The sequence below is a fragment of the Giraffa tippelskirchi genome, chromosome 4 (assembly GCF_054371585.1).
Source record: "Giraffa tippelskirchi isolate mGirTip1 chromosome 4, T2T-mGirTip1v1.2.pri, whole genome shotgun sequence".
NCBI classification, from domain to species: domain Eukaryota; kingdom Metazoa; phylum Chordata; class Mammalia; order Artiodactyla; family Giraffidae; genus Giraffa; species Giraffa tippelskirchi.
The window spans coordinates 199,869,446-199,894,737 of record NC_137278.1 but is presented as its reverse complement, the minus strand read 5'-3'; the positions used below and the strand labels follow the sequence as shown (position 1 = coordinate 199,894,737).

General features: G+C 48.3%; 1 protein-coding gene across 1 annotated transcript in view; it reads right to left on the bottom strand.

Moving 5' to 3' along the window:
* IQSEC3 (IQ motif and Sec7 domain ArfGEF 3) overlaps window positions 1–10,729 on the bottom strand; it is an 83,928-nt gene extending 73,199 nt beyond the window's left edge. Inside the window, exon 1 of the mRNA XM_081593964.1 lies at window positions 10,212–10,729. Coding sequence (XP_081450090.1) covers window positions 10,212–10,729 — 518 coding nt within the window. The remainder of the gene's footprint in view (window positions 1–10,211) is intronic.
* Window positions 10,730–25,292: the final 14,563 nt, after the last annotated feature.

The window sequence follows — 25,292 nt, the reverse complement described above, 5'->3', positions numbered from 1 at the left end:
CTCCGAGCGCTCCCCTCCGGCTGCTCCGGGGTTTACGCTCCAGTGTCCGAGGGGCGGGAGCCTGCAAATCCTGAGAATCTGGAGCGGGAAGACCCAGCGGAATGCACCCCGCCCTCCCCGACCTGCGGGCCCTGGCCGCCCTGCAGGGGGCCCCAGGGTCTGTCTCCTTGGTTTCTCACAAAAAAAAAACCCAGCGGATTCTGAGCTCCCTTCTTGAGACTCTTAGCATTTGGAAGTCAGTTTTCTCATCCAAGGTAAGTTGGTCCTGTTGCAGCGACCTCTGAACGGCTCAGCTTTGCCCCAGCCTCAGTGACCCGTGGGCAGAGAGGGGCCCAAAGGTGGGCAAAGACCGATTGTCCCCACTGGCCAGAGGGGACACCAAGGCCCACTGAAGGGGGGGGTGGATTTGCAGCAGTTCACACTTGGGGTCAGTGTGGGTGGGCACAGCGATCAGGACCCAGGAGTCCTGGCTTCTGGGCTCAATCGAGCCCAGAGAAAACTGCCCCCTACCCACCCCTTCCACTGCTGCCTCGCGGTGCCTTCACGTGCCTCTGGAATTCCCTTTGGCCCTCCCCCACGGGCTCTTAGGAGTTGAGTAGCTCCAAGAATATCCAGGATGCCCAGCAAGCCGGTTTGGAAGCACCCGGGCATCTCTGTTCCCAAAGACCAGTCTGTGCGCCGGAAACGTTAGACACAGCCAGGAGATTCCCAATCGCTCTGCTGAGTTTTTGTTGCTGTTTTAAATAATCATTGTGTTGAAGTGATGTGTTGAATGAAAATCGTGCTAGATTGGAATCATTTATCACGGAGGAAATTGTGGAATTCCCTTGCTTCTCCGCTGAGATGGGGATTGCATTCGTGATTGGAACAGGGAGGCAGCTGGTTTGACCTGCTGCATCCAAACTTGGAGAGGTCACCGGCGCCAGGCCCTGGCCACAGTCGGGCCAGTTCAGAGAAGATCACTGCGGCTTGGCCAGCATCTTGCTGCTGCCAGCACCTGAGCGTCCAAACACAGCACCTCCGCAGAGTCCCAAATACCTCACCCCTGTACTGGCCAGCTCCTTCTTCCCAGAGCTCACAGCCTCCAGAGGCCGAATCTCCTCCACACTCCAGGCAAAGTGAGGGGGAGAAAGTGGAGGTGCTGTAGATTCGCCCCACTGGGGGGCCAGGAGGAGCTGGCTGGGCAGCAGAGAGAAGCAAGCACACAGAGAAAGAAGGAAGCCAGAGTCGGGACAGCGCGCACAGTCTGGGCGGTGAGAAGGCAGGGAGGAGGCCTGTGCTGTGGGGTGGGATCATCACCCCCTCCTCCAGCCCAAGTCAGGAACGGGCCCACCCTCAGGCAGACGCACCTTCTCTGTCCCCCAAATGCAGCCACGCCAGACTCACACCCACTCTCCCTCCTGTCAGCATCCTAGCGGCTCCCTGACCGGAGTTCACACCACTGCCTGGTGGAGAAATGGGAGAGGCTTGGAGCCTGGCTTCTGCTTCCCATGGCTGCCCCCAGGCCAGGCAGTGACCCCAGAATCCAACCCTTTCTCCTTTGTCTGTTTTCTACCTGGTGACATGGCAGCAAGTCAGACTTCCTTTCCCTCCTGTCCTCTTAGACCTGTTTTCCATTTCTAGTTGAGCCTGCTGATGGGCTGTGTGCGAGTGTGTGCATGTGCAAGAGAGAGAGAGAGTGTGTGTGTGTGTGTCTGTGTCTGTGTCTGTGTTGGAGCACTCCAAGGCTTTCTCATGCTTCATTCTTCCTGCAGCTTCCCAGGCTGAGGACTGGACTGCTCAGAGGCTTAGCGCAAAAGAGGAGGGGGCCCTCCACCCTCATGGGTAGAATTGGGGTGGGGTCTATGCTCCTCCATTGGCCTTCAGACCTGAGCCTCTGATCCAGCGTTTCCCAGGTGCTCAGCTGCGGAAACTGTGCCCATGAGTGTGGGCACCGCCCACCCCCTCGTGGACCTCCCTCCAGCTGAGACCTTCTTCAGCCCTGACTCTGTACCCCCTCCCTCCACTCAAGGATGGATGAGGCTGCCTGCGCCCTACGCACTGAGAGCTTATTCCTTCTCATGTTGTTCATCACACACTGCTAGGTGTTGAGTTTGCCTCCGTCCCCCACCCTTCTCAGACTCATGTAACACCACCTACTGCCTGCCGACATCTCCCCCCACCATGACAGACCTCATTAGAATTGTGTGAGAGTTTTGCCATCTAACATATTATTTTAAGGGCCTAGAAAGGATCAAAATTGCTTAACCAAGCACCAGGATGCTCCTTAGATTCCTGCCTTGTGACTTTTCCTCATGGGGCTCATTGGGGAAGTATTCCTTCTCCAGCACAGATAATTTCAAGATGAGCCAGTGTGAGAGTGAGTGCCCTGGGTCCCTCCCCTTTGCTTGCCAGGCAGTGCTAATTCCTTGCAAAATACAGTGGACATGAAGACCACTTAGGCTTCATCAGCCTCCCCCGTGAGCCCTTCAACACCTTCTGAGCCTCTTGCCCCCGCTGTTAGACATCCTCTTCCCTTGTCAAGCTCGTCCTCAGACACTGCTCAGATAAATTCCCATGCTTTTAGAGCCAAACGTGTTGTTTTTCTTCTTTCCTAGGAGAATTTGCATTTTAACAAGGGGGATAACCTTGAAGTCCCCAAAGGAGTCTCTAATTGTGGGATTGCCGGCCTAGGCAAGATGTTCTGGAAGGCAGAGAGACCTCCCTGGGTGCCCGAAACCCCTGTAACTGGGGGTTAAGTTTGGCCCTGCACACCCACGGGGCAGCCCTGACTGGTTCTCTGGGTCCCTCATTGCATGGTGACAAGAGCGCTGGATGAAGAGTGTGGAGAAGCTGAGTTGTAAACCTAGTTCAGCCACTAATCAGTTTGGAAACACCAGCCCCTTCTCTCTCAGGCCATGTGAAAGCGAAAGTGAAGTCGCTCAGTGGACTGTAGCCCACCAGGCTCCTCTGTCCATGGGATTTTCCAGGCAAGAATACTGGAGTGGGTTGCCATTTCCTTCTCCAGGGGATCTTCCCAACCCAGGGATCGAACCCAGTTCTCCCGCATTGCAGGCAGACGCTTTAACCTCTGAGCCACCAGGGAAGCCATAGTTTTCTCATTTGCCAAATGAGAAGTTAGGTGCAAATGAACTTCCAGAAGCTTTCCAGCTCTGACGTTTGGAGGGTCTGGGGGACACTGGTACAGCTCCCAAGGCCATCCAGCCCCTGGGGCTGTGGACACCTTATCGGTGTTGGGGAGAGGGGTGCTTCTCTGGGCAGGACTTGCACTGGCCTGCAGGCCTCCTGTCCACAGCAGCCCGTCCCCTGCTGGGGAGGGAAGGTAGTGCTCAGCACATCCTCCGCCTGGCACTTACATAACCCTCCTGATGGGCTGTTCTAAACAGCAACAGCATAGCAGCCTGTGCCCTGCCCCACCCGATGCCCCCAAACACACACACACACACACACCACACACACACACACACACACACACACACAGCTGTTTGCCTGTGACGGCCTCACAGCCACAATCACCTTTCCATCTTCTCTTTTCCATTTGTTTTCTTGCTGCTGTTGTTCAGTTGCTAAGCCGTATCTGCCTCTTTGTGACCCCGTGGACTGCAGCACGCCAGTCTTCCCTCGTTTTTTTCTAGAAGGTATTTAATCTAAGAGAGTCCTTACAAGATGAAACTCCTTTACCCTCTGGGCTTGACCAGAAAAAAGCAGAGTCCTCCCCCAGCCACCCTGAACCCCCCCCAGCTTCCACCAAAATGCCATGTCGGGTCAGGCTCCCACTTTTCTCAGCCCCTCCCTGCTCTGTCTCCCTTTCTGACTGCAGAGTCTTGGAAAGAGTGGGTCTGCCTTCTCCCTTCCATTCCCAGGATGGGAGAATTTGGAGAAATGGGTTTAGCTTTCATTCCAGTGAACGGGAGGCATTCTCCTGGTTCAGACTCCATCTCCCACCCTCCCCTGTTGTCCTTGACAAGGTCACATATGAGATGACACTGTGGTTTCCCCGTTTAGAAGACGGATGAGGTCATTGTTACCACTGTGGGGTGTTGTGTGGCAACTCAGGTTCACTCAGTGTCCATAAGAAAAGTGCAAACAGTCTGAAAATGCAGCTGAAGAAATTCAGGTTGGGCTTAAGGAAGCAATTCCCAGCTATTCAGTTGTGAGACCTCATCACAGTTCACTAAGGGATGATGGGTTTGTCCTGTCCAGCTGCATTTCAAGACAGGCTCCCATTCACGTATCTGGTGCACACTGTCCAGAGGTTGAGTGGTGGTTGAAGAAAGGTCACACGTAGAAATGTGGCCTAGAAGACTTCCTGAAGGAATCGTGAACCTGGATTCTCCTCAATAGCTATGGTCTCACTCTGGATGAAACTTGGGCCCTGGTTTCTATATCTGTAGAAATAGTACAGCATATTGAGCACTTACTACGTGCCCAGAACAGTTTAAAAAATATATAATCTAATTTAAAAAATTTTTACAACATCCTTTAAAGTAGATATTATTCCTTATTTCATAAATGAAAAAAAAAAGGCTCAATGAAGGTATAAGGGAACTCTACTCAGTGCTCTGTGGTGACCTAAATGGGAAGGAAACCCAAAAAAGAGAGAATATATGTACACATATAGCTGATTCACTTTGCTGTACAGCAGAAACTAACACAACATTGTAAAGCAACTATTCTCCAATAACAGTTGAAAAAAATGAATGAAAGGCATTCCAGCGGGTATGTGGTAGAGCAGGATTCATACCCAGGCATGCAAAGCCTAGATTCTGAACCACCTGGGTGTTGAAACCTCCCAGGTGACTCAGCAGTAAAGAATCCACCTGCAGGAGATGCAGGTTCGATCCCTGGGTCAGGAAGATCCCCTGGAGGAGGAAATGGCAACCCACTCCAGTATTCTTGCCTGGAGAATCCCCTGGACAGAGGATCCTGGCAGGCTACAGTCCATGGGGTCGCAGAGAGACACGACTGAGCAACTGAACAACAGCAACAAGGTTTCCTTAAGTTCCTTAAGGACTGAACAACCTAGTTTCTCCCTCCCGCTACTCCTCCTACTCGTGTGTTAATGCCCTTGCTGCCTGAAGTGGACAGGACCTTCCATTCCTGTGTGAACACAAGAAGCCCTTTGCAGCTTGTGTGGGACCCCGCACTTCACGCTTCTCACGAAGCAGAGGAGGAAGGCGCTGCAGCAGCTCCAGCCTCAGAGGTCCCACCACACGGCCTTGCGTTTGGAGGTCTGCCAGGTGCAAGGAGCACGTCCCCAGGACCTAAGAAACCCCTTACTAAGCCACTGCTGCCCTGGGTCCTCTGAGAGTTCTTGCGGGCCCCGGTGGAAAACGTTTAGGATCTGCAACAGGGCAGTCTGTGTCTAAAATTCCTTATGTGGTGTTTAAGTTCAAGATCCAGGCCTCTTTCCAGACCGCGGTCCAGCTGGTTATCTGGCTGTCCCTGATTTTTTATGTCACTCTCCCCCCAGACCTGACCCATCTGCCTTTTTTCACAAGTGACCTCTGAAACCCGGGCTGCATAGATATTTGCTGAATCAGCAGGACCGACTGCTGCTCCTCTCACCGGGTTCCCGGCCAAGAGGAAGATGTGCCAGGATGGCCTTGCGAGTGCCCCTGGTGTTGGCCATGTGGTTCCGAGAAGGGCTGGGGAAGGAAGGAGGTGGCAGAGGAGCAGGCGTGCAGGTGACTTTTCTCTGGAGTCCTGTTGCTTTGGGCTGAGAGTGAGGAAGGAGCAGTGGACCGGGCCCTCAGAGAGGCAGGGGACGGCAGAGCATCACGAGTGTCTGTCCATGCCAGCTTCTGGCTGAGCAGAAGATGCCCAAGCCCTCCTCCTCTCAGCGAGCCTTCACTCAGGCCCCTTTGCCAGCTGGCCAGCCAGGTGTCATCCCCTCCTTATTGAGATGGCAAGAGGAGGACAGGGAGGCTGGGGAACAAGAGCGTGGTGTGACTTCCTCAGCTAGCAGGGGTTTTAGCCACTGGGTAGAAAGGACCAGTACTGAATGAGATCTTCCTGTGTTGATGGGTTTAGCCTTAGGGGTTGGGGGGTGATGGGGGAGGGGCTGTAGGTCAGAGTGGGGAATGGTAAGCACGTGCAGCACAGACATTTCCTTGGATCGACTCCTCCCAGCCCTGTCCCCCTCCAGCTGTCCCTGCCTCTCACTATTCCTCATGTAAACCCTTGGCGCCAACCTCGGAAACCTTCTCTCTGGGCTCTGGATATGCTATGTATGCTCTCCTTTTTACCCCATTCTGTTCTGATAGAGGCTGGCTCTGGGCACCTGCAGTCCGCTTAACACTTACCCAGATGTTTCTAGACTCGTGTCTTGAGTGCATTGAGCACGGACTGTCTGTGTCTTTCCTGTCTTTTCGCAGCAGAGAGTGCAGGATTTTGAACGGATACAATAGAGTTGACTGACAGACCTTCACACACTCTTAAGAGCTCCCATGAGGGGCTCGTCTTGGAGATCTGCCACCTCCAGGCAGACAGCTTTGATTCAGTAGGAGCAGAGATGCCTGCTCCAATCAAGGTCTCAGACAACAGGCTAAAAGTCACTTCCACTAGTCCTGCCATCCCCTACTCTGGGGATCACAAGACCATGGTGCTCAAAAGATGACCCAAGATTTAGTTTATGCTTAGGATGGGAGCAGAGAGTAAGAGACTTCTCTACACAGCTTACATGGAAGCAAAGAATGGAAGGAAGAAAATATGTCGAGGGGGTGTGTTTGAGGGGAGGGATGAAAGGGGGAAGAGAGAAGATATAAAAAAGACAAAGGAGGAAGAGGAGAGGACAGGAACTCCCGAGACATTTGGACTTAAAGGCCCCATGGAGATGGGGAGCTCCAGGGTAGGAGCGGAGTTTGAATTATAATGAGAGAATCTTAACCTGCCTCCAGTAATCCTCTGCCCATGGACATGGGGATTTGGGCAAGCCCTGGGGTCCACTGGCTCTAAACACACGGCTGGGTGGACTGATGGACACGTGCTCAAGCAGAGAAGCTGTGGCCACACTGAAGCCTGGAGCTTCAGGCTGGGTCATATGCTTCCATGGCGAGGAGGGGACTTTGCTGGGTCAGGCTGAAGCTCTGGCTCCAGCCAGGAAAGAGATAATCAATTCTGTAGAGGCTGTGAGCCTTGATTGAAAAAATAAAGAGGAGGAAGCTAGATTGCTGCTTTCATTAAGAGGCAAAAGCAGTGGGGGCTGGAGCTTAGCAAGAGCCAGGAAGCAGCAGAGAAAGAATGTTAACCCCTTGGGTGTCATTCTTCCTGATGTGTTTACACTCACCCATTCCCACATTGTTGCTTCCTTGACCTGACCTCCAAGGCCACCAGCTTTGTAGCTCCCTTAGCTGGAGGAGGGAGAGGCTGGGTGGCATATTAATGGAGATCTGATGACAATTAAACGATCTATTATTTCCCAGCCCCAAGGTCCCCAGGGCTCCCTCCTCTCCTGGATTTGGGGAGGAAGATGAGTTCTGGGGATAAGAGATAAGCTGTGCGGTGAGATCACAAGTCTCACAGTGCCTGGTAACCCTCACCCCCACCTCAGCAACCTCACCAGGGCCGCATTCTCACCCTACTGAGGCCAAAAAAGGGGAAGGAAGAAACGAAAATGGATTTCAGCGAAATTATGATGGAGAGACCCCTCTGCCGGCTCTTCCTCCTACGTCAGCATGCCCAGTAGGGAACTGATTCAGCAGGGAGATTCCCAGGAGAGGCCCCAGGGAAAGGGCTGCTGGCTCGGCTCTCTCTCCCCCTGTCTCATCTGGTCCAAGGAGTGCTGCCCATATCTAACCCAACAGCACTGAGAGGTTGGGTAGAAAAGGGCAGACATGCAAAACGGGGGTCGTGGGTGGAGAGCAGGATGGGGCCAAACGTGTAGTCAGCAAAGATGATTTCTTCCTGAGGTTCTGCGGGGGAAACTTCGGCTGAAGTTAAGCAGAAAAGTGGGGAGACACGGGTGATCCAAAAGGCATTTAGTCCGCCTGGATGCCCAAGATTTCCCATCCAAGCGGGGAGGGAGCTGAGGGAGGTGAGGCATTTGTTTCTGAGCTCTCTAAGTCTCTGGGTGTCTAGGCTTGAGGAGCAGGGGGGGTGAGCTGGCAGATCTGAAGAAAGGAAGGGGTTGCTGGCAGTGTTAACTTCTTGGTACCTGGCACAACTTCCTGAAAGATTTCCAACAGCTTCCACTCTCTTCCACCGCTTTAATTACTTATTTTTGTCCTGCTCCCTTGGGAAGGAAAAGCAGGACAAGGGAGAGGGGAAGATGAGGACATGATGGTTTCTCTCCAGTTGTGACATGTGAGGCTGGATAGGAATCCAGATGATACCTAAAACCCCTGGGTTCCCAGCAAGAGCCCCTGGGCCGGAGAGTTTGGGCTCTTAAGCCGCCTTGGGGGCCACAGCAAAGTCCTTACTCAGGAGAAATGAGCTTTCCTCCGCCCTTCTTGCCCACACAGTCCCCGAAGGGATGCAAAGAAAGTGGGAATGTGGTGGAAAAGGAGGACACCGAGGAGCATGAAGAGAGGAACCACGATTCCCTGGAAGCTGTGGCTGCCCTAGGAAATGGAATGGGATAATTCCTCCCCTATTTTGTGGGGGGAAACACATGGTATTTTGGATGTTTTTGGTTTTCAATTTTTTTTTTCACCTTTTGCTGAGCCACGGGCAGTGAGGGAAAACTGACTTTCTGCTTTTTCTGCCAAATAAGGAAAGAAAACCGTGACACTGAAGGGAGAGCAATGGACCATTGAGGGAGCTTGGAAAGAAAGCCGCATCTTCTTGGGGTTTGAATCAAACGCTGTGGAGTCATCCTGGATCTTCCCCTCTTAAGAGCCCAAGATTTTGGTCACATCTACCCTGTGTCCTGACCCAACTTGTTTAACTCTGCAGTAGATGTGAGGAGGAAATGAGCCTACGTCAGATCTTCACAAGTATCCATAGATTAAAGCATGCCAAGGCTGCTGAAGATGACTCTTGGTTCTCCTCCTTTCCCACTCCCAACTTCCTTAGCATCCCCATTGTCAGGGTCAGGTGTTGACTAGCTTCTGATTTCCCATGAGCTGTTCTTCCATCACCTGTCTCATCAGAGAAAGGAAGCTGACATGGTCACAGCCTTCCCAACACAGAGGAGAGAATATTCCAGTCTTCTTCTCTTCTTCCCATATCCCTAGTTCATGGACGTTGGATGTAAAGGAAAAGAGCTTGAAGTCCTAGAGTTTCTCATTAGGGGCTAATAAGCATATTTCTCTCTGGACCTAACATGAGATTCCGCTTATCACCAAATAACCAAGGGAAACAAAATTTGTAGTCACCAGCCATAACAGGAATTACATCCAAATGCCAACTCCGTTTGCCAACTGTCTCATCATTATTCCCTTTCCACGATTGCTAACACCCTGCATAGAAATCCTCCTTGAGTCAGAACCAGACAGACCTGACACTATAAAGGGATTCTCCGTAGGCTTGATGGGTCGTTACCTGGCACCCCTCTAGATTTGTGGGGATTCAGAAGAAAGGGGCCCACTCAGGTCAGAGCAGAGTAAGCTTCCCCAAACGAGCCACTCCTGGCTTTGACTCCCACTGCATCGGTTAAAGAGCTAGCTTGTTCCCCTGGGAGATGCTTTCTCCCACCTTCCTCTTCCTCTGTATCCAGCCCCCCTTCCTTCTCACATCATCCTGCCTCTCAGCCTTATGTTCTGCCTCCCAAATCCCCTCAGACCCCAGTTCTACTCTTCCTGGACCCTGCCCTTTTTAAAGCTCTTAACATGTCTTTTTTTCATATCTCCCTCTCCATTCAAATAATTTTACTACCCAAACTCCCATCCAGATTTTCCCTAACTTAAAAAGATTCTTCAACTGTTCTCTTTTCTTCAGTTTAATTTCCCCCGCTAACTCCCCCCCCCAGTCTTGTCCCCTTTGAAATCCGCCAGTTTTCAATAACCCTAATCACTTAACCCCCATATCTTTTCTCCTCTGACCGCTTTTGCTCCAATATCCCCCAGACCCCCTCGAACACTGGTGTCGTTCCCTCCTCCTCTCCAAATCTCCTTGACATACTTCTGCCCCTAAACATCTTCTCACCCCTCCACTTCACACTGCCCTAGTCCTCTAGACTCGGGTGCACCTGATCACCCCCGCGTCCCCCACTCACGCCAGTTAGCTTCCCTCCCTCCCACAACGGTTCCCATGCCTTCTTCCCCACTCACTCGGGTCTCCTGCTCAGGACGCCCTTGCCGAGGGCGGCGGGGGATTTGTGCTGAAGGAGGGTTCCAGCAGCAGCGCAGCAACTCGGGGGACGCTCCTTCTCCTTGTCGGCCACGGCCCCGGGCGCCACAGGGTGCTGGTGGGGCGACTGGGGCGCGTGAGCCCTGCCGCTGGGGCCCGGCTGGGGCTGAGCCAGGAGCTGTCCGTGGTGCTGAAGCGGGGGCTGCTCGGGCGCGGGTTTTGGCGCGGTGGGCGGCAGCTGTCCGTGGTCCTGGAGTGGCTCCTGGGCCCCTGCGGTGGCCGGCGACGGGGGCACGAGCCCGGGCGGAGGCTGGGCTTGCAGCAGCTGCTGGTGCTCCCACAGGCTGCGGTTCTCGGCGCTCAGCTCGTCCAGCCGCCGCTCCAGCTCGTCGATGCGCTGGCGCTGGGTGTGGATGAGGCTCTGCTGGTTCTGCACGATGGCCGTGAGCTCCTTGAGGTAGAGCACGGCGCGCACCGGGTTCTCCAGCAGGCTCTCCATGCCGCCCGCCGCCGCCTGCGCCCTGCCTGCGCCTCGGCGGGCGGCGGGGAGCGCGAGGGCGCGCACGAGCCCAGCAGCCCCGGCGGTCCGCTCGCCTCCCTCGCGCCGCCGGCGCCGCGTCACCGCCACACCGACATTCACACACGCACGGGGGGCGGGACCGCGGCGCTCGGGCCCATCTTCCCCTTCCCATCCTCCCCCTCCCACTCCCTCCAGGCTTCGTGAGGAGTCTCGGCTTCCTGCAGGGCTGGCAGGGACGGAGAGAGGCGAGTGAGAGAGCGGGTAGAGGCTCAGGATAAACGGAGGGGGCCCGGGATGGATGACATGAATCTAGCAAGAAGGGGATTGCCGGCGAGGTGGAAGTGAGGTGGGACCGGGAGGAGAACAGAAGCAGATAAGGAAAGAGGAAGCAGAAAAGGAGAGGATGGCGAAAGGAGACAGAAATGTACGAAAAGGAGGAAGTCTGACAGGTCACGCGTTCTTTTTCCTGTGTCCAGTCATCCCAGGGGGTGAGGGTCCACCTTAAAGACCTTCCGAGGAGAGGCCACACTTGCCTCTTGCGTACTCGACAATCTTATATTCTGCTGGGGAGATCCCCTGGAACAGGAGGGTCTTGGGACACTGAGAGACCCCAGACAACATCTGGTCCTACTCCTTCAGCCAAGGGGAAACTTAGGCTGGGAAGGCTGTTTATGCTTGATTTTCTCTGGGAATGAGACCTCAGGACAGTTTTAGCCATTCTAATAGGAACATGAACTAAATAGACCGGACTCTCTGTGTCACGGACTAAAGAGCTTCCAGAAGCTTCTTAAAGAGATCATTCTGTTTGAAAAACATCTATGAAATGCATACTGCGCGGAACACTGTGCTGGTTGGTGGTAAGATAAGGGTAACTAGGATGGAATCTTTGGCTTCTTGAAGCTTATGATTAAGTAGGTGAAATAGGTAATAAATATTTCATTTCAATATATAGTGGTGGTTGTAAGTGATAAGATGGAGAGTGCCCCGAGTGCTATAGGAGCCCAACGGCTTGGAGATTTGAGAATGCTCCTTGGGGGAAATAACACTTGAAGTGGGAAAGATTTTCCAGAAAGGGAGAACAGCATTAGCAAAAGCTCAGAGACAGGAACCAGCGTGGACTGAATTACTCAATAATTTCTACAATAAATTTACATAAAACACACACTAAGTGCTAAGTAACATACTAGGAACTATACAGGCTAGCTGTAGCGTAGATCACAAGTTATCATTTCTGTATTCAAGAGGATTGCAACCTAGTAGAATAGATATGGTATGCACATGAACAACTAAAATATAAATCAAAGTTTCTGTAAGAGACCTTTAAGCCAAGTGCCTTAGGAGTTCGCGCGAGTGAGAAGTTGTATTTGACTATGGTGATCTGATAAGCAGGTGTTATTCAAGCTGGGCCTTGAAGGATGGGAAGTGTGTCATCAAATAGAATAGGGAAAGGTTGGGAAAATATGTCAGGCAGCAAGAAAAGACTAAGGAATGGAAATACAGCACCTCTGTTCAATCCAGTTTGGCAGGAAATGACCCTTTCCCCTGGGCTAGGAGTGCTCTTAGCATGTCTGTTGGACTGTTGCATTTTCCACACAGATGGTCCACCAGCCTCCCTGTCTACCTGCTACTCCCCTAGAGTGGTTATATCTGTTGATACCAGGTATCCAGTGAGCTGGGTCAGCCACACCCATCTGGTGCCAGACTTAAATGACCTGGGGAGGATCTGTGCTCCGCAAATACGTTGATTTCTCTGCACTTGGGTTTTTATTTTGCTTTCTTCCCATTTATTTTCCTAGCAGACTTCCTTTTGTAAAGAATAAGTGAAGAAAGTTTATCCACAGCTGAGCCAACAGTTGGTAGAGCAGAGCACCCAAGAGAGTGACCAGTATTTCCACTGAAGGATGGAGATTAGGGAGTGGAATGAGAGCACACAAAATGCAAACACTTTTCTTCTGAATTTTCTTTGCTTGCCTAGTTGATTCATTGTTTAAACAAGAGTTGGGTGTTCATAGACACCAATACTATTTCTATAAATGAAACAGTCTGCAGCATAATTATCTATAGGACCCTTTATTAGTTCTGCTGTGTTGAAATCACTTGGAGTGAAGCCCAAATGTTTTCATCTTATAACTCTTTTCCTTTGATTAAAAAAAAATTTATTGAGTTACAACTCACATGTAATAGTATGCACCCACTTTGTGTGCACAGTTCAATGAATTTTGACAAAAATATACACCGTGTAATCAAAATTTCCATCACTGCAAAAAATGAGATTACCTCATCCCCCTTTTCAGTCAATTGCTGTCATCCTCATCCCCAATCAACCACTGATCTGCTTTCTGTCAAGAGAGATTAGTTTTGCCTATTCTAGAATTTCACATAAATGGCAATCACAGAGAATATATTCCTTTGTCTTTTTTTTTTTGCACAGCATAATACTTTTGAGGTTCATCTATTCTGTTATAGGTATCAATATTTTGTTCCTTTTTATTTCTGAGTAGTCTTCTATGGTATGGATACACTATAATTTATCTACTCACTTATTAATGGACATTTTGGTTGTTTCTTGCTTTTGATTATCCTAAATAAAGCCTCTGTGATCATTAATGGACAGTTTTTGTGCAGACGTATGTTTTCATATGTTTCATATTTTATGCTACACGTGTCTTGTAAGAAAGAAAAATCTAGAATTGGAATTTCCAAGTCATATACAAAATGTGTGTGTGTGTGTATGTGTATATATATATATACACACATACATACACACGAATATTTAACAATAAGAAACTCAAATTGTCCAAAGTGGTTGCACTATTTTTTATCCTCATCAGCAGTATGTGAGAGGTTCAGATGTTTCACATCCTTGCTAACACTTGGTATTTTTAGCCTTTTTTTTTTTTTGGTTGCACTGGGTCTTTGTTGCTGTGCGCAGGCTTTCTCTAGTTGAGGTGCAAAGTCTTCTCATTGCTGTGGCTTCTCTTGTCGCTTCTCTTAGAGCACAGGCTCTAAGGCACATGGGCTTCAGTAGTTGCGGCTCACAGGCTCCAGAGCCCAGGGTCATTAGTTGTGGTTTGTGGGATCAGTTGCCCCGCAGCATGTGGGATCTTCCCGGACGAGGGATTGAACCCGTGTCCCTTACATTGCAAGGCAGATTCTTAACCACTGGAATACCAGGGAACCCCTGTGGGAAGAATTCAAGTTCTTTAGTACATATGGGGCTATTCAAACATTCTATTTCTTTAGGTATCCATTTTGGTAATTTACCTCTCTTGCAGGCAGAATGACCTCCCAAAGATGTCTTAGTCTTAATCACCAAAACCTGTGAATGCGTTAACTTATATGGCAAAAGCCACATTAAATATGTGATAAAATTAAGAATCTTGAATCACAAGAGTCTTTGTAAGAGGGAGGTGAGAATGTCAGAGAGGAGATGTGACAACAGAAGCAGAGGTCATGGTGAGGCAATTGCTATATGGTAGCCAGAGGGCAAAGAATGCAAGAAGCCTATATGTGTGTGTGTGCTCAGTCGTATCTGACTCTTTGTGACTCCATCGACTGTAGCCCGCCAGGCTTCTCTGTCCATAGGATTTCCCAGGTGAGAATACTGGAGTGCATCGCCATTTCCTTCTACAGGGGATCTTCCCGACCAGGGGTCAAACCTGGTCTCCCGCGTTGCAAGGCAGATTCCCAACCACTGGACCAACAAGGAAGCCCTCTTCTCTTATTTTTAGTTTTCCTTTTTCTACCTACTTGTGTTTCCTCTTACTTTTCTTTTACTAGATTCTTAAGATGGAAGCTTAGGTTAATGACTTTGGACCTTTCTTCTTTTTTCATATAAGCACTTAAAGCTCTAAATGTTTGCTGTTTTTAAAGTTTTATAAAGCACTTTTTTTACTGCATCCCACAAATTTTGTTTCCATTTTCACTCAGAGCAAAATGTTTTGCAATTTCCCTGTTACTTCTAAATCTTTCCATTATTGATTTCTAATTAAATTACTTTGTGGTCAGAGAACATACTCTGTATGAGTTCAATCTTCTTACATTTATTGAAACTTTTGGGACTTTATATGGTCCAGTCTACAGTCTGTTTTTTTTGTTAAGACTTTTTTTTTTTAATGTGGAAGGTTTTTTTAAAGGTCTTTATTGAATTTGTTACAAAAATTGCTTCTGTTGTATGTTCTGCTTTTTTTGGCCATAAGGCATGTGGGATCTTAGCCCCCTGACCAGGGATTGACCCACACCCCTGTATTGGAAAGCAAAGTCCCAACCACTGGACCTCCAGGGAAGTTCCTGCAGTTAGTTTTGATGAATATTTCACATGCAAGTGCCTGATAGCCACTCCAACTCTTTCAGCATTAATGTTTGCATGTGTGGTAGGCAGAACAATAGCTCCCCAAATGTCCATATCCCACCCTGAAAACCTGTGAATATGTTACCTTATGTGGCAAAAGAGACTTTACAGATGCCATTAAAATTATGACCTTGAGGTGGGAAGAGTGTCATGGATTAGCCAGGTGTGTCCAGTCTAACCACATGGTTCCTTAATGGTGGAGAACTTCCCCTGGTTGTGGGCACATGGAGACATGACTACAGAAGAATGGTCAGACTAGTGTAACTTGAGAAGGACTAGACCTACTTAATTTGCTTTGAAGACAGAGGAAGAAAGAATTCCTTGGTGCTCCAGTGGTTAGGACTCTGGCTTCCACTGCTGGGGCCCGGGGTTCAGTCTGTGGTCAGGGAACTAAGATGCCACAAGCTGCATGGTGTGGCCAAAAACAAGAAGGTGGAAGAAGAGGCCATGTGCCCAGGCATGTGGGTGGTCTCTAGAAAAGGCATGGTAACTGATCCTACCCTAAAGCTTTCAGAAAGGAACGCAGCCGTGCTGAAGCCTTGGTTTTAGCCCAGTGAGACCCATGTTGAATTTCTAACTAACAGAACTGTAAGATAGTACATTTGAATGGCTTAAGCCACTCCATTTCTAATCATTTGTTATGGCAGACACAGAAAACTAATACAACAAGTTACATTTCCTCCCATCCTTTAAATTTATCTGTGTCTTTACATTTGAAGTGTTTTTTCTTTTAAATAACATTTGGTGGTGAAAATACAGTATCTAAAAGGAAAGTTTTACTGGATGGGATTAAAGCAGATAAACACTACAGAATTTTAAAAATCAATAAAACTAAAAGATAAAGCAACAGAAACTGCTCAAACTGATTGATATTATTCCATGGGTCACCAAGTTCTCTATTCTTTTTTTTTTTTTAGTTATTTTTTTATATCTCTCATTTCTCACCTCATTATGTTTATGTATTTCTCCTAATTTGGGTCTCATTTTCCTGCTTCCTCAGATATTTAGTAACTGTTTATTCTATATTGGACTTTTAAATTTTTTTCTTTATTGGAGTATAATTGCTTTGCAAGTATTGTATTAATTTCCACTGTAGAATATGCTGGACATTTTGAATGTGACTTTGTTGAGTGGAGAATTTTGTTGTTTTCATTTGAAGAGTATTGGGCTCTGCTTTTATAAGTTGTTAAATTACCTGTGGATTCACTTGATCTTTTCAAGACTAGTTTGTAAACTTTTTTTTAGGGCAACTCTTGGGCTAATTTCTCCTTTAGGATGGACTGGTTGGATCGTCTTGCAGTCGGAGAAGGAGATGACAGAGGATGAGATGGCCGGATGGCATCACCGACTCGATGGACATGGGTTTGGGTAGACTCCGGGAGTTGGTGATGGACAGGGAGGCCTGGCGTGCTGCAATTCACGGGGTTGCAAAGAGTCGGACACGACTGAGCAACTGAACTGAACTGAACTTGGGCTAATTTATCCCTGTTGCCATGGTGTGATCATTCTGTCCTCCGATCAAATGCCATCAGGGTCTCTTCAGTGTGACTGGTCAGAACTCTAATCTCTTCCAGCCTGTGTGAGCCCAGCAAATGGTTCAGCTTAACCACCCACCCTATCCCAGTCATTATTTATTGAGTTTTACAGAGTTTTACCATAATCGTGTGCAGTTCAATGTTTAGCATCAGAACCAAGAAGGGCTCTCTGGATTCCTGGAGCTCTTTCTTCATATAACTCCTTCTCTGACTCTGCTCTGTAAATTCCAGCCACCTCAGCCTCCCTAAGTGTCTGTGTCCTCAGCTCAGAGACTGTCATGCTCTGCTGTGCTCCCCGCTCCCCGCACAGCAATCTTTTTTTTTTTTTTTTTTACTTTTTGTTTAGCTGTAGTTGCCATGCTGTACATTACATTGCTAAGACTTAACTTATCTTGTAACTGAAAGTTTGTACTTCTGTCCACAATTTCCCATCTCTGGCAACCACCTGTCTGTATCTATGAGGGTTTTTTAGTGTGTGTGTTTTATAAGTTAGATCATGCAGTATTTGGTTTTGTCTTTCTGATTCATTTAACTTAGCAAAATGCACTCAAAATCCATTCATGTTGTCACAAATGGCAAGCTTTCATTCTTTTTTATAGGTGAGTAATATTCATATATATACATATATCTCACATCTTCTTTCTTCATTTGTTCACAGGCAGTTAGGTTGTTTCCATATCTTGATTATTGTGAATAATGCTGCAATGAACATGGGGGTGCATGAAATTTTTTTTTAATTGGAATATACTTGCTTCACAACGTGCTAGTTTCTGCTATACAACAGCGTGAAGCAGCCATGTGTATACACATATCCCCTCCCTCTTGAGCCTCCCTCCCACTCTGCACTGCAATCTTGAAAGTTCCTCCCTGAGGCCACAAGCCAGGGCTCACCTAGTTTGCATTCCTTTTCTTAGGAACCATCACCCTGTGCTGCTGCTTTTCCAATGTCTGAAAATTGGTTTTCAAATACATGTGTATACTGGAATATAACAATTTTCTAGCCATTGATAGAAGGAGGACAAATGCGGTCACAGTTCTTGGCTTCTGGCCAGTTTTTTGTGGCCAGGAGCCAAGAAGTACATTTTTAAAAAGCACCCCAGGTGATTCCAATGCACCTTAATGTGGAGAGCTACTGGGCTAGCAAGCAACAAAAGGAATGCCTCTCCAGTTCACAGGACATCTTCACCTTCATGTTTGTTATCATTTCATCCTCCCATCCTCCCGCTGGGGAAGGCAGGCAGGGATTACCGTTCCTCTTTCAGGACACGCATGTTGAGGCCCGAGGAAGTCATGGAAATGGTTGGGAGGGGTGAGAGAGACACCAGTGAGCAATTATGCGTAGTCAGAGGGAAGAATCCAGCTTTAGAAAAGGTCACTTATCTCCTTGAGCCTCAGATCTCTCTCTTTTAAGATGACATGGTACCTCTGGAGGAGGAATACTCCAGTATTCCTGCCTGGGAAATCCCATGGACAGGGGAGCCTGGCAGGTTACAGTCCATGGGGTCACAAAGAGTCAGACACAACTGAGCAACTGAGCACACACACACACACCCAATTACAGGGCTGCTTCTGGTTTCTGGACAGCCCACTCTCATTTTTTGGAAGTAGACTTTTGCTTTGCTTGATTAACTCTTGCTACTTAAAACTGCAAATAAATGAATAAATAACAGGTAGGACACCAGGTTAAATTGTGTGTGTGTGTATGTTTCTACACATATGCAATGCGTAATCAACAATAAAATGTTTCAATATTGCGATCAGTTCAGGAAGAGTTCCTGTAGGAGGTGGGATTCTAGGACCTTTCTCTTAGCTATGACGTGTGTGCTGGTAAGATTAGAATTCGAGGGTAACATGATGGCAGCAGGAAGGATACTGACAAGGGCTTTGATGCCCAGTGAACAGTGGGGGATTCAGTTTTTCTGGCCCAGGATATGAATTTGTGCCTTTCTTATCCCTCAACAACCTGACAAGGACAGAAGGCACTGCCACCTCTGTCCCCAGGGTGAGGAGCAGGGGGGATCCTCTCAATTCAGCGCAGAAGACCCACACAGATTTCACACCTGGCTCTGACTGGACAGCCTGCCAGAGGGGCAGGTAGGGGTAGGGAGGAAACAGTGGCTGTGTCTGCTCCTGCCCACAAGATTCAGGGGATGCCAGACCACTAGCAAGGGCACTCAGGAGCACTTTGTTCAGCCCTCTGCCTCTGGATTCCATGCAAACCAGAACTCAGGCGCACACGTGCTTCTTATGCACTATTGCCAGGAATGGGAAGAAATCGAGCTATCAGCCTACAGGGAAGTAAAGCAAACACGGCCTCTCCCCGTGACCTTTTGGGTCTGTTTTCACTGGTGTTTGCCTTATTGTTATTTAATAACAGTGTTGATAATCCTAGCCAGCATTTGGCTTTCATTCTCTGGGCCTGGGTTTTCTTAACTATAAAGTGGGAATAATAACTGAATCCCATCATAAGTTGTAAGGGTATTGTAAGGATAAATAAATAGTGCATGATATGTACAATCACATGTATTCATTTTATTTGATTCTCAGGAATGGTAAGCCAGACATGGACTTTTTCAGATGTGGCAAATGAGGCTCAGAGAGGGCAAGTAGCTTTTCTGAAGTTACACAGCCAATGATGGCAGAACTAGGACTGGAACCCAGGTCCCCTGTTCTAAGCCCCTACTCCTTTTCCTCTGCACTACATATTCAGACATCCTGACAGGTTGTGAAAAGAATACTTTGAGGGGTGGTCAGCAGTGACCCTATACTTGTGTGTGCATGCTAAGTCACTTTAGCCCTGTCTGACTCTTTGCCACACTATGGTCTGTAGTCCACCAGGCTCCTCCGTCCATGGTATTCTCCAAGCAAGAATACCAGAGTGAGTTGCCATGCCCTTCTCCAGGGGATCTTCCCGACCCAAGGATCGAACCCTTGTCTCTTATATTTCCTGCATAGGCAAGCGGGTTCTTTACTACTAGCGCCACCTGGGAAGCCCCGACCTTCTTCTTGTATGTGTGTTTAAATGAGATGAAGCGTCAGAGTACTCAGAACCATGTCTGGCTCAGGGCATATGCCCGGTAAGATCAGTTTTACTTTAATAAAGCTTTTATGAATACCGTAATAAGTATAGCAATGCCAAACCATGAGCAGAGTACTTTGACAGATACACAGGCTCGTTCCATCCTCACAAAAAAGTCCATGGAGTATTTGTATTAACCCCATTTTACAGAAAAGAGTGCTGGGGCACACAGGAATAACATAGCTTTCCCAAGGCCAGCAGATGACAGAGCTCTGGGCCCCGCTCGAGCCAGGCTGCCCCGGGTTTCCTCAGTCAGGGCTTCTTTCAAGTGAAGCCCAGGAGGTGGTGTTTCCGGGTCTCACCTAGTAAATGTCAGTGGATGGGATGAAGTTCATGGCCTGGGCCTCAGAGGGAATCTCTGAGGCCATCCTGCAGTCAGGATTTGGGCTGTAGGAGCCCTAGTCAGCCTCATCACCCCTGATGGATCAGCCTAGCCCTTCCAGTCCTTCTGGGCCATTCTGAAGGCATCCCAAGCTTTCTGGCCTGAACAGAGCCCCACATCCCTCCTCCCAAGACGCCATTTCCTTAGGGTGTCTCTGGATTTAGGGATGAAAAAAGAACATGAGTTCTAGAAAAGGCAGACGTGTGTTTGAGCCCTCACTCTGCCCCTCCCACCCACGTGAATTTGGGGAAATCAGTCACCTTCTGAGTCTCCATGCTTCACCTGTACGTGGGTCTCAGGCATGTGCTGTGGTTCCTCCATGTCAGACTCTTAGAGATGTTCCAGAAAGCCGTGTGGTTCCACGACACCTGCCGTAGGGGAAATGCTGCCTCGTTGAAGAGCAGGAGTGGTGAAGGATTCCCTGGGGTCTGGCACCTGGCGAGTCACTTTCTTGCCACATGCCCCCAACCCCATCCGTGGAGGGGTCAGTAGCAACACTGCCTGAGATTGCCCCTGTGGATGTCCTTTATGAAAACTAAGTGGTGAACACGTTGTTCGAGGAGGAAGTCTAGGTCCAAGAAGGACCTGAGGGCCCAGCTAAAGGTGGGAACACCCCTCCACCTCTGTGCCCTCACCTGCAGCCCCAACATATGGCCTGCTTTGAATCTGGAGGTCAGAAGGCTCCATGACAGACTCTCAGAGATGTGCCAGAAAGCCCTGTAGTGAGAAGGGCATAGAGAGAATTATCTTCCATCTTTGAGGGGGGAGGGCGTGCAGTGGGGTGTCACTGAGAACATTTGAGAAGCTTCTAGCTGGAACCACAGCTCTGAGAATGCTGGCTACTGGTTCTGACCCTTTCTCTCTGCCCCTGAGAATCCCATGGGCCAGGGGCAAGGACTTCTCTCCTCCAGACCTCAGAAGTCCTGAGTGGAGTCAAGGTGGAGGTGGACTCACTAGATCCAGGAGAAAAAAGGCTCTGGGAGCTCACCTACCCAAGGATACCCTCCCCTCTCAAGCACAAGCACCCCACCATGTCATCCCTGATCACCAGGCTCTGCCCCAAATTTCCCAGGATGGACAAGTCTCTGCACCACAACATGGTTTTCTAATACCAAAATGACAACATGGCTAGGAAGATTCTTCTTTTCTACAAATATTTGTTTGTTTGGCTGTGCCAGGTCTTAGTTGCAGCACAGGGGATCTTCAGTCTTCATTGTAGCATGTAGACTCTTAGTTGCAGCATGTGGGATCTAGTTCCCTGACCAGGGATTGAACTCGGGCGCCCTGTGTTGGGAGTGCAGAGTTTTAGCCACTGGACCACCAGGGAAGTCCTGAGAAGATTCTTCTTGTGTTGAGCTGTGATCTGCCTTCCTTAACCTTTCTCCCATGGGTCACGTTCAGCCCTCTGAAGTCTCATTATATGAGCTCTGCCTTCCCAGGAAGAGGAGGAGATGAGAGAGAGGGAGGAGGGAGTAAACGACCTGCAAACTGCCTGAGCTTTTTCATATAGCATCATCTCCACGGAAGCTCTGGGTGTCACGTTTGACAAATTGTTTTAAAATATTCTCTTTTTCTGATTGCTGCCAACTCTTCTTCACCCCCCCACCCCCACCCACTGACACTGCTCTGAGAATGACCCAGGAAGTGGGAAGCAATCATAGCACCTCACCCCCTGGGGCTTCTCCAGTTTGAATGACAGTATTTAGCAGTTCTCACCTTTTCATCATTTTTAATAATTTTTTCAGAAGAATCCTTTTTTACCAAATAGACTCTTATGTGGAGCTTGGATGGATGAATGGAGAGGCAGGTACTTAGATACAATGGGAGTGGTGTGGTTGTGTAGGAGTACTACAGAACCCGACTACAAGGTTCAAGTCCTTGCTCTGTTGTTTACTATTTACTGGCCTGGAGCAAGTCACTTAACCTCTCAGCTCCTCAGTTTCCTCATCTGCAAATGAGTGTAATGGTTAAAACCCATCTTATTGGAATATTGTGACAACTAAATGAATTATTGCATCTGGAGCCTTAAGAGAACCCCTAGCGTAGTGAGTGTCTGCCATGATGATGGTGATGATGATGTGATGGTGATGATGGTGATGAACATGATGATGGTGTGATAATGGTGGTGATGATGGTGATGATGATGATGATGGTGGTAGTGATGATGGTGGTGGTGATGGTGATGATGTTGGCGATGATGGTGGAGATGATGATGGTGATTATGATTGATGGTGGTGCTGATGGTGATGGTGGTGATGGTGATGATGATGGTGGTGGTGATAGCAATGGTGATGGTAATGGGAATGGTGATGGGAATGGCGATAATGAAGATGACTACTAATGGCTGAAGTTGGGGAGGTCCCTTCCTCCAACCAGTGTAATTCTTGAAACATTGAAGATTCTGGGAACACTGCTTGTAGACAATTTATCTAGCTCATTTTCTCATTTGATAGAGACCTCTACAGGGTCACACGATGGAGTGTTATAGAATAAACCCAGATCTTGAGCTGAGGTCTCCTGCCTCCTGGACTTTGCAATTCTCAGAGGTCTTCCTGCTTGTGCCAAGCTGTGGGCCTGAGGCAAGGCCAGAGACAAAGATTCAGCCTCACCCAACAGCCAGTGGGTCTGACCTTGGCTGAGCTGTGCTGCTCCCCATTTGCCCTAGAGTGGGTCCCAGAGGTCTTCTGCTGACGAAGTAGCAACATCAGGCCTCTTGAAGTAACGATGGAGGCTGAAAGGTGGGGAGGAGGTGAATGAAGGCAATGAGATGTGAAGCTTAATTCACACTTAGGCCTGGTCTTAAGGGCTTAGGCTACAAGTTGTCACATTCTGTATTTACAAGGTGCAGTGATTAATTGACAGATGAGTCCAGAGACCAGGCTTTCTCTGCCCCCTCTCCCCTCCTCTCTCGCTGTGAAACAGGAGAGGAAGTGTCTCCGCAAACGTGCAGTTCCAGGCAGGAGTGCCCCTCTGACGTTTATATTGCAACCCCAAGGTGACAGAGCAGGGAGGTCTTTAGTTTTTTATCAAAACTAAATGAACTGTGTCTGTTACATCAAGTGACAACCCTCACTCATTTGTTTAACACAGTTACCGAGCAACTATTATGTATGTTCGGAAGGGCCGCCTTCATAAGCATGTGACCTGTCCAGTCATACGGGGTCTCATGCTCAGACCCACATTTGATTCAGTGGTCTGCTGTCAGAACCTTGAAATCGTTACTCATTTTATCTCGACAGGGCTGTTTTGTGAGGTTGCAGGGAAGTCTGGCACAGGAGAGCCTGCCAACAGACAGCAGGTGTGTCCCGTCCCTTCATCCTGCTCCAGTACAGTCTTCTTGACACCCCACGAGCAGAGAACTCCGAGGGACACACACGTGGGGACAGCGTAGGGAGACTCACATCAGCACAGGGAGGGGGTGGGGTCCCCAACTGATGGGTGGGTCACTCAGAGGCTGGGGGAGGCCACTGTACATCAAACCCAGAGCTTGCTCTGTGCACAGAGAGAAGGCAGTGACATTCGAAGAAACGTAAATAACCAAGGAACCCTATCATGTCCTTTCCTACTGATGTCACATCCTTATTAACCAGCAGTGATGCTGAAAATTGTGACATGGAAGGAAAGGAAAAGACCGAGCAGCCGCCAGCTCCCTGTCCTCACAGCCCTGCCTGAGTCATCAGTGACCCAAGGCAGAGTGTGGGGGTGGAGCTGCAAGTGTAGAGAGAGAAACATCCAAGTTTATGCAGCATTCCCACTGCTCCCAGAAGAGTGAAATACATACACGTGAACCAGCTGTCAACTGTGTGATTTTGGTGATTCCACATAGTCAAATGCTCATATTTCCACTTAAAATTTTCATGGTATGACATAAAGATGAATGAAAATTCATGATGATCATTTAAATTTATTTTTTTAACCTGTTAGCTTAGGATGGCATTAAATAGCAAAGAAAAATACTATGACAAGCTATACTTCAATAAAAAAATTTTTAATAAACTATAATGGAAAGGAATCTTAAAAGAGTATATATAGATACATGTTCTTTTTAAGAACATGTATTTATTCTTAAATATAGATGTATTCTTTTTCAGATTCTTTTCCATTTTATATATATATAAATATATATATAATATATATTCTTTTCCATTTTATATATATATATATACATATATATATATATAACTGAATCACTTTGCTATACACCAGAAACTAATACAACATTGTAAATTAACTACAGTCCAAAAAATTTTTTTTGATATGGACCATTTTTAAAGTCTTTATTGAATTTGTTGCAGTATTGCTTATGTTTTGGTTTTTTGGCTGCGGGGCATGTAGGGAGCTTAGCACCCCAACCAGGGATTTGAACCTGCAGCCTGTGCATTGGAAGGTGAAGTCTTAACCACTGGACCACCAGGGAAGTACCCACCCTCCAATCTTTTTTTAAATACTATGACAAGTCAAGACAGAAAACACAGAAGAAAAGGAAAAGCTGTCTGTTTTACTGTCTCTAATGAACAGGGTGCTGCCTTTTCATTTTGTGTGGGGCCCACACATTACATAGTAGCCCTAGGGATGAGGCACCAGGGATCCAGGATCAACAAAATACAGTCCCTGTCCTCATAGAGCCTACTAGTCTAGTGAGAGAAACACAGGTGAAATGAATGTTCCTAGAAGTACATCATTATAAGCTGATCAGTGGACTTACCAGGTGGCTCTAGTGGTAAAGAACCTGCCTGCCAATTCAGAAGACCTAAGAGACGCAGGTTCAATCCCTGGGTTGGGAAGATCTGCTGCAGGAGGGCATGGCAACCCACTTGAGTATTCTTGCCTGGAGAATCCCGTGGACAGAGGAGGCTGGTGTGCTATACAGTCCATAGAGATGCAAAGAGTCAGACACAACTAAAGTGACTTAGCACGCATGAACACAAGCTGATCAGTGCTAAGTAAAAAAAATTAGAAGGTTACCTCAGGGCACATAGTAGCAGGACCTAAATTAGCCTTGGGGTCAGAGGAAGTGATGTTTTAACAGAGATGTGCGGCATAAGCAGGTGTCCATGAAGTAAAGAAAAAGGAATAAGTGGTCCAGAGAGAGGGGACAGCGTGTGCAAAGGCCCTGAGGCAGGACAGAGGCTGGCATCACAGGAAAAGAAGGCCACTTGACTGGACATGGCCCAGTCTTATAAGTCTCATTGAGG